Consider the following 12,693-nt stretch of genomic DNA (forward strand, 5'->3'; position numbering starts at 1 on the left):
TGGCGGTCGGTGAAGTCGCAGCCTCAGACGTGGTCTCGGTGTGGAGGTAATTTGAGTTGTGCGTCTCCTCGACATGATAGGGTTGTTATATCAACATAACTGTTTCACATGTATGTTAAGATCCTTTATAACCAAACTAAATCTCCAAAATCTCGCAACGACAAGCTGTTTTCGGTAAAGTTGCGGGATGTGACACAGGCACACACCTCGGCGGAGTGCGACCTCATTATTCGGCCCGACCACTTCAGGGTGAGACGGGAGGTCGGACCATGCATGCGTGTCACTGCGGAATGTTACTCCCAATAGGGAAATTGTTTTTGATATCCGTCTTTCTTGGTATTATGTCATTGTTTTGAAAGATTTTATTCAGCTTCAGTAAGACAAACTTTGAAACTTCTTCATTGTAATTGTGTACGCTGTGAATGACAGGTCGGAGAGCGTGTGTGGCAGGGTGCGGGATTACGGTCGCCCAGCGAAGAAGGGTAACGACGCTTGCAGAGGCATGCGTCTTTTGAAAAAATTCTCGGAGAAAGAGAAGCTTGTAGTTCCCTAATTGCTGTTTCATCGGGGTGTTTTATGCATTTGTCGATCCTACTTTCAGAGTTAGCCTCGAGTTTATAGCCTAACTGCAGAATGATTTTCAGAGGGCCAATTGCTTCACGACAGTATTTAGTGGAGCTTGTACTCGACCACAAATGTAGAATCATAATTTTTGTAAATGTCACAACAAATTAACATCCTTGATCAATCAGGATTTAAAACCGTTGACATGCAAGATGTGGATTTATGCTCAAATGTTGTTGGCCTAGATCTAATGATGCATTCAGCCATTAGGAGTAAACAAAATAAAAGTAATATTCATTCTTTGTCTATTATGTTGTGTGCACCATGTTGTCATGTACAAAAAATAACTACTTTTTCGAAGCATGATTATTTATTGCAGACCTGTGTAGAAATCTAGTCGCAGAAGAGAAAGGGAATGACTTTGGACATGTAATGACAGAGTCATGGAAACAGCTTTTGAATAAAGGGAGTGGGGGAGCTTTCATAATTCAGAAAGAAAAAAAAATCCAAAAAGGGTGGATTCACTGATATTAAAGAATCACTTAAGCATCAACCTGTACATTTTTGTGACATTTAAGATATATACAAACTCAGGAAAGGAGAGTGCACTCTTCTGATCCTCTGGGGCAACCTGTGTGACGTCTAATACCAGTGTTAATATTTCCTTGAGAGTTTCGACTTGTTCAAGTATCTTCATGATTGGAAATGAGTTTTAAGATTCAGTAAATATAGCTTTTTGCATAAGGAGGCATTAATCTTAGTTCTTGGCTTTTTTTCTCCACATTTAATTCTGAATCAGACTATTCATGAAGCATTTTTTTTATTTTGTTGATGGACTCCTGCTACCCTGCAGGGATGTTTGGAATATTGAATATGAATTTGTAATTTTTTTTATTCATAGAGCATGTGCTTATTTGGTTTTATGATTTAGTTATGCCACAAGCTTAAAGCAAATATGCTTCATTTTAATTGTATTCTGAGAGCTGGGATAATTTAAGACTATTTTGGGATGATCATATATTTTATCACTAATCAGACAAGTAGACTCTGTTAGTTTTGGTGTAGCGGTTAAATCGTCTGTTCATCACACCTAAAGTTCAGGTTCAATTCCCAACATGGGTGATAAGCCCATTAATTGGTGTCCCCAGCAGGAATGGCTGGAATATTGGCAAAACAGAGATTTATCTAAACTTCTAAACCAGCTATTGTCAGGCACATTTGTTAAAAAATCATTATTTTATTAGAAAATTGGGATTTTTGATAAAGTTCCTATTTTCCTAAATTCTGAGGTTTTTTACATTCCACTCAGTGAAATAATGTAAAACTAAGTGTTATTGCCTCTTCTTTGGTTTGGTTTTAACACTAATATCGGCCTCGGAGCAGGTTAAGATAAACACATGCTAAAGCAGAGTAAAACCCAACTGACTCACTCACCCTATAAATTTCTTTCCCTATTTCAATGTTAGACCTAATGGGGATTGTTTATTGGGGAACCAATTTATTTTTAAGGTTCATGTTAGATATGTACTAAACTCACAATGCTTGCAATACCCCTCAAAGTTGTGTGGAATCAGTGTTTATGTACATACTGTCTTCGACTTTTAGCCTCGTGTCCAAAACCTGAGTCTAGCGAAGATTTTGTTCAGTCCAGTAAGCTCGGCTAATAATATATAGTCCATATTACACTATTCAAATCTGCTGAAAATAATGCCAAGAGCCAGCTGCTTGGCAATAGACTCAAAGTGTTTGGCACGTACTAAACCCATGGTATCAACATTGTTTATGCCTTATTCATTACATCTGGAACTATTTTACATTGCTTCTTTCTATAAGTAGGAAGAAGTCTGGTTCTGGAGGCTGTAATTTTGTCAATTTCTACCCTGTCCCACCCTGTTAACTACTTACATTGATTATCATCATAAGATAAAAAGTCTTTGATGACTTACTGATTCTTTCATCAAGTTTTTCATGAAATTCATTCAAATTTGTTAATTTCTGTGACTTTTCTAAAACTAACATATCTGATTTTCTTCACAAACACTGGTCATTAAAGTTCACTGAATGAAACTGTCGTCAGGTTCAGTGACTTGGATGATTGCATATGCTTACATCCCAATGACTCAATCAATCGCCATTGTCTGGTCCAGACTCAGTTATTTACAGGTCATTGGGGAGGTCGGGTAGCCTAGTGGTTTAAGCATTCGCACGTCACGCCAAAGACCCGAGTTCGATTCCCGACATGGGTACAATGTGTGAAGCCCATTTCTGGTGTCACCCGCCGTGATATTGCTGGAATATTGCTAAAAGCGGCGTAAAACCATACTCACTCACTCACTATTTACAGGTCGCCATTATATAGCAGAAATATTGCTGAGTGTAGCATTAAACAACAAGCAAACAATAATATGAGTGCAGCATTAAGAAATCAAGAAATTGTATTGAAAAGTTCAAGTTCTTTATTTCACCAAATCAACTCAAAATGGTACATGGTACAATTCAGTAGTTGTATTTATACCACTCAACATTTGTCAAGGGCCACATATTTGACTAAATATCTATTTTGGTCCCTAGAAAATGTTGAGTAGTAGATTTATATCAGGCATTTTCATTATACAAAATTGATGCTAATGGTATAATAATATGACAGTTGTCAAGTGAGATCTATATTAATAGGTCAGTGGTAGTAAGTAATGATAAATACCATTTACCATTCTTTTTTTTAACTTCTGAAATATGCAATGACAGACTGACGTGATATGACCAGGGATTTGTCTTGGCAGCAAATTTTGGGAAAAACGTTATTTTGTTCATTATTGGGATTTTTTTAATTAATATTTTTCTGAAACTAAGAGGTATTTTAACATTGCATTCAATGCAATAATGTAAATTGTTTGATAGGCATTACTTAGAAGGTGACAGATGACAAGATAGACACAATTTTATGGATAACAATACTTCTTTAATACTGTAAAAAGCGACGTTCTTCCAGTTTTGCTTGACAACGGTATAAGGATCTACACTGAAACATTGCTTTTTACAGTATTAAAGAAGTTGTCATCCATAAAATTGTGTCTACCTTGCAATAATGTAATACTAAGCAAAAAGTCGTTCCTCCTTATTTACTTCTGTTATAAGAGAAATACAAGTGTTCTCTGAAAAGTGAAAATCACTCAAAATGAGTTGGAATTTCATGAATTAGGCTGAAAAAATAATAGTCTTGGTTCTTAGGCACTGCCCACATAATCATAAAGTTCACTCCACATTTCGTCTTTGTTTCCATTTTCAATTTTTTGTGCGCATTGTTTTTAGGATTAGGATTAGGATTTCTATATTTTTTTGAAAATGGAAATAAAAACAAAATGTGCAGCAGACTTTATGATGATGTGTGTGGTACCTGAGAACCAAGACTATTATTTTTTTTAGTCTGATTTGTAATTTTTAGAATTCAATTTGGGATGGTGTTTACATTGGATATCAGCCTCTGAGCAGGTCAGGGAGCAGGTCCATGATGAGCGACTATTTAGTTTCTACTACAGTACAAGACAGCAGTCATTATGTTCATATGATCTTGATGCCTTAAATTTATTTGTGTTTGTTTTGTTGTTGCAGGATATTCTGATGGCAAGCTTCAGTAGGATGAAGCCAACAGGCCACTCTGAGTTGTCTCCCCTCAGTTTATGACCATGCAGAAGAAGAGGGAAGAAACTCTGTGTGAAGAGGAGGCTGCAATGGAAGACGTTGCAGAAAGTAGTCATGTGCTACCTGAAAATTGCCTCAGTGAATCAAATGAAAATCCAGAGGTTGGGAAAATAAAGGTGTGCTTTTTCAGTGATGGTGAGGGTGAGGATGGATGGAGGATAACCAACCATGCTGGTCGAAGAAAAGGTGGGAAGCAGGCCACAGAATCAGAATTTGTGGAGGAAGAGGGTTCAAATCCATCTATGGAGGAAGAGGGTTCAAATTCATCTGTGGAGGAAGACGGGTCAAATCCATCTGTGGAGAAAGAGGGTTCAAATCCATCTGTGGAGGAAGAGGGTTCAAATCCATCTGTAGAGGAAGACGGGTCAAATCCATCTGTGGAGGAAGAGGGTTCAAATCCATCTGTGGAGGATGAGGGTTCGAATCCATCCATGGGAGATGCATCACAACCTTGGCAGGAGGAGGATGCATCAAATCAATCAGCAAATAGAAATTCTTTAGCTGAAACCATAGATGACTCTGCTGATGAAGGCGATGCCAACTCTGAGGATGGCAATAGCACCAACAGTTCTAATGAAGATGGAGATGAAGAGAGTGGCGAAGACATGGCCAGCGAAGGCAAGGAAGAGGATGATGAGGACAATCTCCCAGTACATTTTGGCAACACTACTAACAGTATAGAGGTATGTAGTGACTCGGTGAGCAACGATACAGACTACAGTCAGAAAACCACCACAGATAGCCAGTCCGGAAAGACTGAAGACGAAAGCGCCTCGACCCTCGTTGATGAGATAGCCAGCAGAAAGAGGTCATCTGTTCATAAGAAGCTGGAGAACGTTTTCATGCGCCTGAAGAGTAAGCAGATTGCTGCAGCTATTGCTGAGTATGAGGGCACAGGTGGAGCCAATGAGAACTCTTTAGAGGCGCCATCTAGTGACGACGAGAGTGGAGTATCTCCCATTGATCTGCAGGAGATCACCGAGAACGGCTGTAGTGAAATGCTGGACAGCAGTATCAATATCGAGAGCCTCACCAAGTACCACCAGTTCAACGGGGCTGGTTATGGTGAAGATGAGCAGTATATGGATGACGCAGAGGACCAGAAGGACATGGCCTCGTGGGAGGATGACAGCAAAATGGCAGGTTATAATACAGATGAGGAGGAAGGATTGGATGAGACTGAAAACAGGAGACACAGCAATGGTTATCGGCTGCAGATCAAGACCGAACCAGGACTTGAGAACTTACCAAACAGTAGTCCAGGGAAGAGAAGGAAGAAATCCCTACTGAATGGCAGATACAAAAAAATTAAGACCGAGCCAATGGACTACGACTGGACTCCTACTATGGTGAACGGCAACCATGTGCAGATAAAATCTGAGCCCCTAGATGATGAGGAGTGGAACTTTTCTTTGTCTGGATTAAAATCAGTCAAGCGGGAGCCGATGGACGATGTGTGGGAGCCAAAGAATGAGAGTCTGGTGAAGTGCAATCTGTGTGACATGGTGTTTTCGTACAATAGCGCCTTGGTCAGGCACATGCGTGTTCACACTGGAGAAAGGCCATTCAAATGTTCAGAGTGTGACAAGCAGTTTACTGAATCTAGTGGTTTAAGGCGTCATCTGAGAACACACACTGGTGAAAAGCCTCATGGATGCAAAATGTGTGGAAAGGCCTTTTCGGAGTCTGGTGGTCTGACACGTCACATGCGGACCCACACGGGTGAGAAACCCTACATGTGCGAGCACTGTGACAAGTGCTTCACTGAAGTAGGGGCCCTGAGGCGCCATGAGTTCACCCACCAGAACAATCTGGAGAAACTGTTCAAAGTATTCTGTGATCTGTGCGGTAAGGGCTTTAATGACACCTCATCACTAACCAGACATAATCGCTGTCACACGGGCGAGAAGCCCTACAGTTGTTCAACATGCGGGAAAAGTTTCTCAGAGAAAGGATCCCTTGCTCGTCACATTCGTATCCACACTGGCGAAAAGCCATTCACTTGTCAGGTGTGCCACAAGCAGTTCATCGAGTCGGGCTCCCTCCGTCGCCATATGCTTGTTCACACCGACAGGAGCAATATTCGGTGTGAGCTGTGTGGCAAGGGATTCAACAAGATGCCTGCGCTCATCAAACACTACACCATACATACAGGGGAGAGGCCTTACAAGTGTAGTTTTTGTAGAAAGTCATTCTTCGAGCATAGAGACTTGATACGCCACACACGTTCACACACTCAGGAACGTCCATTTGTATGCAATGTGTGTGGTAAAGCGTTCTCTGAGAACTGTTCACTGGCTCGGCACAAACGTATACACTCAGGAGAGAAGCCTTACAAGTGCAAGGAGTGTGGGAAGAGGTTTGTGGAGTCTTGTGCACTGACCAGACACTCTCGTATCCACAGTGGCCAAAAGGATTATGCCTGCTTCATATGTGGGAAGAGGTTTATAGACAGTAGTGCCCTCAAACGTCACATGACCACCCACACTGGCGAAAAGTCATACAAATGTGATGAATGCGGGAAATGTTTTTCGGACACAACAGGCTTGACCCGCCATAAGCGTATTCACACTGGCGAGCGTCCCTACAAGTGCAACACTTGTGACAAGGAGTTCCCGGACAGTCCGGGGCTGATCCGCCACATCAGGACCCACACTGGAGAGAGACCCTATAAATGCAAGTCCTGCAACAAAGCGTTCACTGATTCCAGTTCGCTGAGCCGACATGAGCGGACCCACGAAGACCGCACGTACAACTGCGGGGTGTGTCAGGAGGAGTTTAAGTCCTACGAGGAACTCGTCCAGCATGCAGAGGTCCATTTTGAGAAACTAGCTTGTGGTATTTGTGGAAAGTTGTTCACGGTCTTGTCAGCTCTGAAGGAGCATCTCAAGCTGCATTCTGGGGACAAAGTGTTCAAGTGCACAACATGTGACAAGGAATTCTCACTAATGAGCTCACTTGAGCGGCACATGCGTGTTCATACGGGTGAAAAGCCTTTTGGGTGTGAAATTTGTGGTAAGTCGTTTGCTGAATCCGGGGCCTTGGTTAGGCATAGGCGGATACACACAGGAGAAAAACCTCATAAGTGTGACATTTGCCTAAAGGGTTTTGTGGATTCCAGTGCTCTTTCTCGTCATCGAAGGATACACTTGAATATACGGGAAGAGAAATGTGACATCTGTGGGAAAGCTTTTGTGGACACAGGAGCAATGAGGCGTCACAGGAAAATCCACACAGGTGACAAACGCCACGAATGCCTGACTTGTGGGAAACGGTTCTTGGAGGCCAGCACGTTGCGCCGACATGAACTGACTCACACGGGGGTCAAGCCCTACCACTGCGACATCTGCAACAAACAATTCACAGAGAATTCCACACTCATCAGACACATCCGCACACACACTGGGGAGAAACCCTTCTCATGTGATATCTGCAACAAGACTTTCTCCGAGTCAGGAACCTTGACAAAGCACAAGAAAATCCATGGAGGGGGTGATAAGCAGTTTGAGTGTGGTCTTTGTGGGGAGGAATTTGGTGGCTCAGAACACCTCATGGAGCACATGAGTACACATAATATGACAGTTGAAGGTGAATATTTGTGATACACTGGAGGTAGCATTGTTTTGTACATGATGAACTGATATTAATTTGGAAGTATTTACTCTGTATCCGCACAAGGGTGAGCCTTCGCATATCGGCATGATTTTGTTTTTAAACTATTATTTGTCGTTTTAGAACTTTTATTTGTTTTTTGATTACTTTGTGAACAAATACAAGCATAAATGTGTACTTTAGTGTGTTTTCATGGTATGAGTATGAGAGATATGACAGTTTTCATTTAGAGGTTGTGCCAGTTTCTTTCATTACTTGGCTCACAGATGTGTGCAGGGGGATTTGTTCTACAGTAAGGGCTGGTGGAAGAGAAAACAATATGATTCGGTGACTATGAGACAGACTACCATAGCTGCTGTTTAATTTTGTTAACAAGACAATCACGGACAGTATCCATTCAGACACAGATTTGTAAAATTATTCCAATATTTCTTCCAAGCTTCACACAAGTGAACCCAACAGGGTAACATCTGGTCCTTGGGTTAGAAAGAGCTGTGGTCACCAGAAACATAAGAAAAAAGAACTGAAACCTTCTTGTGATTTTCTTAAGAAAATTGACTTGGTGCAACTGTGATCCAAGTAATTAACTAAGGTTGTTCCTGGTACTTATTTAAGAGATTATGTAAGAGATGTTACCTCAAAGTACTAGGTCAATACAAGACTGTTGATATTGTACTGTTGGCAATACATTTTGTGTTTTATTAAGGAGGAAACAGCTACTGGAACTTCATTCAGAGTTTGGTCAGTCAGTACACCATTGTACGTACAATTCTGTGAATTGTTACACCCCTAATTGACACATGAAGATCCGGGTAGAGAATAGGTCTTAAGAGGTGACTACGCTTGTCATGAGAGGCGACTAATGGGATCAGGTGGTCAGGCTTGCTGACTTCATATCATCGTATCCCAATTGCGTAGATCGATGCTCATGATCACTGGATTGTCATGTCCAGACTCGATTATTTACAGGTCGCTGTCATATAGCTGGAATATTGCTGAGTGCAGCATTAAACAACGAACAAAAGTTAGTTATCATATTTTGTTAAATGGAATTGTGAAATTTGTAATTTAGATTGGGAATTTTTACTATCTTTTACAACAGACTTGGGGCCGAATATCAGCCTCTGAGCAGGTCTAGATAAATCTCTGAGTGTAGATGTGTAGAGATATTTGCTTTAGTTTCAGAGGTAACAAAGTTTGCTTAAAAATTAATACAGAAAATCATTGTCCTTCATACTGCTGATGTTATTGCCAGCTGTATCCTTGATCTGTACAGACGTGTGTGTCCTGTAGGACCTAGTACTTAGAGGTGTAGAATACTGTTGTGGTTTGTCCACACTTAGTTATGCAGAGCTTTATGTCACCTATCAATTATGATCAATACCCTGGACCACTTTGCCGTCAAAGCTTCATAAGTGAAATTAGCATCGCCTTATGATGACAACTGTCTTTTCACTAGAATTAACAAATGATTTCTCTCACTCGTGGGTCTGATTTGACAGGAGGCTTATGTTGAGCATCGTCTCATTTGGAACCGATTTAAAATGGAGCTTTGGGTTGGGAATGGTCCAAGGTATTTATTTTAAACAATGGAGATAAAATTCCCAGGATGGGTGAGGATGGGGTTCAGCTGGAGAAAACATGTCAGGGTATTAATGCGATGGTGATCAGTATAATCAGATAAATATCATAATATGTGGCCACAAAATAATTATTACATTTCAACCTAAAAATTTGAATGTCATATTTTTTCGTTATATGTTCAAACAAATGTTCAAACAAATGTTCAAGCATGTATGTTAACTGTGACATATAAATATTTTGTGTTTGTGTGTAGTGTGTTTCATCTGGTGAAGAAACAAGGGAGCAAACATTGTGATTTTCTTAATCTGTAAATATTTAGGGACAATAATATGATGTGAGACAGGCAGTGATGAAAGGGGCGGTGGGGTAGCCTAGTGGTTAAGCGTTCCTTAATCTCACCGAATACCCGGGTTTGATTCCCCATATGGGTACAATGTGTGAAGCCCTTCTCTGGTGTCCCCCACCGTGATATTGCTGAGGGCAGCGTAAAAACATACTCACTCACACACTCAGCGATGAAATCTAAAAATGAATTTATTATAACCTAATTTGTGGCTAAGCAGGATAATGCAATACACAAATACCAGTCTTCTTTGTAAGGGCACAGGGTTGGCCTAGTGGATCTTCACTTTACACACCTAAGTCCAGTGTTCGTTTCACCTTGTGTGATGATATTCCTGGTGTTCCCTGCCATATTATTGCTGAGATATTGCGCGTTGTAAAGACCTCACTCCTTTCCAAACTGTTGTAATCTTGGCCCAGTGAATTTCATTCTTGTTAATAACAGTACTGGTCACAGTTGTAATCTTTGAGGTTAATATAAGGGTAACGCTATTTTTCAGGGCAATATCATTTGGAAAAGCCTGAGGTCTTCCATTAACTGCCCTACGAAGGAGGGCAGTTGAAAATACACAGGGCTTCTGCAAATGATAATGCCCTGAAAAATAGCGTAACCGTTATTATAGCTAAAATGGATAAAATTCGTTATCAAATAAAAGGAAACAACAATATAGGTTTTGAAACATTTACTGCAATCAACACGAATGTCACTGACCCACTTTTACAAACATGGAAACGTCATAGAACAAACCAGATGACGTCACTATTGAACGTAAAGTCACCTATCCCTATCCTATGACGTCACCTAACAACGGGCGTGATAATGGCCCGTCGTCAAGCAATATGAGGGTATTTTCAAGTTACACTGGCCCGCTGATTTCTGATAACATGTGGGCGGTTTAATGATAATTCTATCCATTTTAGCTGTAATATTATTTGTATGCCAAGGTGGTAGCAGGTCCAATGACCTACTTTCATTCAGTTGCATATACCATATCTTCATTGCTACATTGAATTACACCTTGGGACATCATTTTGGGTTTATATGCAGGATCGCCTTTTGGAATGTTCTTGAAATACTTGCAACTGATATTGGAGGTCAAGTTCACACTGAAGGTCATATGCTAAAAGATGTTTTATGTTCGCAATAACTCAAGCAGTGTTCATTATAGTAGGATGAACTATGTTACATTTCATTCTTAATATGGGTCTTTGAAGTGGAAAGGTTATCAGCTACCTACATTGAAGGTCAAGGTCACTGGAATGTTCATTCTCAGAGTCGTGCTTCTTTGTGAAATGAACCACCTCCTGTGTTTGGCTTGCAATGGGTATATGTTTTCCCAAACTGTCAGTGATGTCATTAAACCAGTTAATTTTAGTTGTACGGCATTTTAATTCATTAGGGATCAATGATGAATATATATTTAGAGAGTGAGATATTTGTTAGGTCATCTGCCACATGATTGGGTGAAGTCAGAATGTTTCAGGATACAATGTACACCTCTAGTGGAAATGTTGGGTCATTCAAGATAAGGTGGGTATGGGGTCAGTCCTCATTACCTTGAACAGGTTTGACAGGAGAAAACTTGCATCCAAACTGCACATGATTTGTTCATATTAAACATGTCTTCAAACTCAGGTTAACTCTTGAAGTTTCCAACTGGTCGTTAAAAACTTTGTAGATACAGGAGCCCATGGCACTGGAAGCCTGAAAGTGTGAGGTGCAAGATCACAGTTGCAAATTTTTTTAAACATTTTATCTGAATTCCCATTTTATACTGGAAAATAAAACAGAAAATGTAAGAGCATTCATTTCTCACTGAATAGGAACAAAATATGGTGAGTTATTTGGTGGAAAGTTAACATACATTGCTTGTTTTGTTACTAGTTCTATTGTGAAATAGTCTGCAGAACACCTTTAGGAAATTGTCGTCCCAAGTGCAACTGTGATCTTGCACCTGTTAGTTCACATGCAATAATGATGCCATGGTAACTCACTGACTTCATTTATGTTGTATATATGATGTAGGACATTTTGTATTTTGCTTGTTATTCTATGTACAATATTTCTGTATGCGGTTCCGTTTGTACATTTGTAAACATAAGACCGAGACCCACTGCTCTCTACCTTGCAAATCTGAGCACACGGGTGGGCCAGCAGCCCGAGGCATTGCAACTTGCTGTACAAAGTTCCGTCCCTAATTCATGCCTCTGACATGATCACAGATTCACCCAATTGTAACCTCCATCTGTTGGTCCCCATCCCTTGCTCTTGTGCTTCTCCAAATGGTAAATGTCAAGGCCCTGCATCACTTTGAACTTTCCTCCCACATTAAGCCGACGCGCTATGATAGACGTATTGTTCAAAGTAGTGTATCGCTCAAGTCTCTCATGTTCGACATTGATTGAGTTAGTTCCGTGTATATTCCTGTGTTCAACCATTTTGTCATGTGTAAGAGGGCCATTGGTGGCCCAGTGGTCTAAGGCGCTGCAGCTTGGTGTGCTGGGTTGACTCAGGCGTGATGGATACCTGCGGTCATGGGTTCTAATCCCAGATTTACCCCGATTGTGTTTCAAGGTTTGTCAGCACCATACCCATGCTCTTGGGTTTCACCAAGGTGGTAAACGGTCTTTGACCTCATCGCTTTGGGCAATCTTCAACACAAAGCTGACAAATACTGTTCAAAGCAGCATTAGACCACTCTCATGTTTCATCCACTCATCTTGTGGAGGGCAGTGAGTGTCGTTGTTTCCGTGTATGTATCACATCTCTATGCATAACATTGACCAAACATGTCCCCTGTGAAGGCAATCTGCTTGTTTCCCTATTTTTTACCAAGTCTGTGTGAGTGTGACTGATGTATGTAATAACCGACTTACCTCGTGTACAGACAC

General features: G+C 40.8%; 1 protein-coding gene across 2 annotated transcripts; it reads left to right on the forward strand.

Moving 5' to 3' along the window:
- LOC139449525 (zinc finger protein 585A-like) lies at nucleotides 1-8,486 on the forward strand. Of its 2 annotated transcripts, none has more exons than XM_071230954.1 (2): nucleotides 1-46; nucleotides 4,174-8,486. In XM_071230954.1, exon 2 carries the CDS (start codon nucleotides 4,242-4,244, stop codon nucleotides 7,863-7,865), a length of 3,624 nt encoding a protein of 1,207 aa, XP_071087055.1. In that variant the 5' UTR covers nucleotides 1-46; nucleotides 4,174-4,241; the 3' UTR covers nucleotides 7,866-8,486. The 2 variants fall into 2 exon arrangements, with proteins under 2 accessions (XP_071087055.1, XP_071087056.1); XM_071230955.1 differs by having other exon boundaries at nucleotides 11-58.
- Nucleotides 8,487-12,693: the final 4,207 nt, after the last annotated feature.

This window comes from Haliotis cracherodii, unplaced genomic scaffold (assembly GCF_022045235.1).
Source record: "Haliotis cracherodii isolate W230 unplaced genomic scaffold, xgHalCrac1.p SCAF_8, whole genome shotgun sequence".
NCBI classification, from domain to species: domain Eukaryota; kingdom Metazoa; phylum Mollusca; class Gastropoda; order Lepetellida; family Haliotidae; genus Haliotis; species Haliotis cracherodii.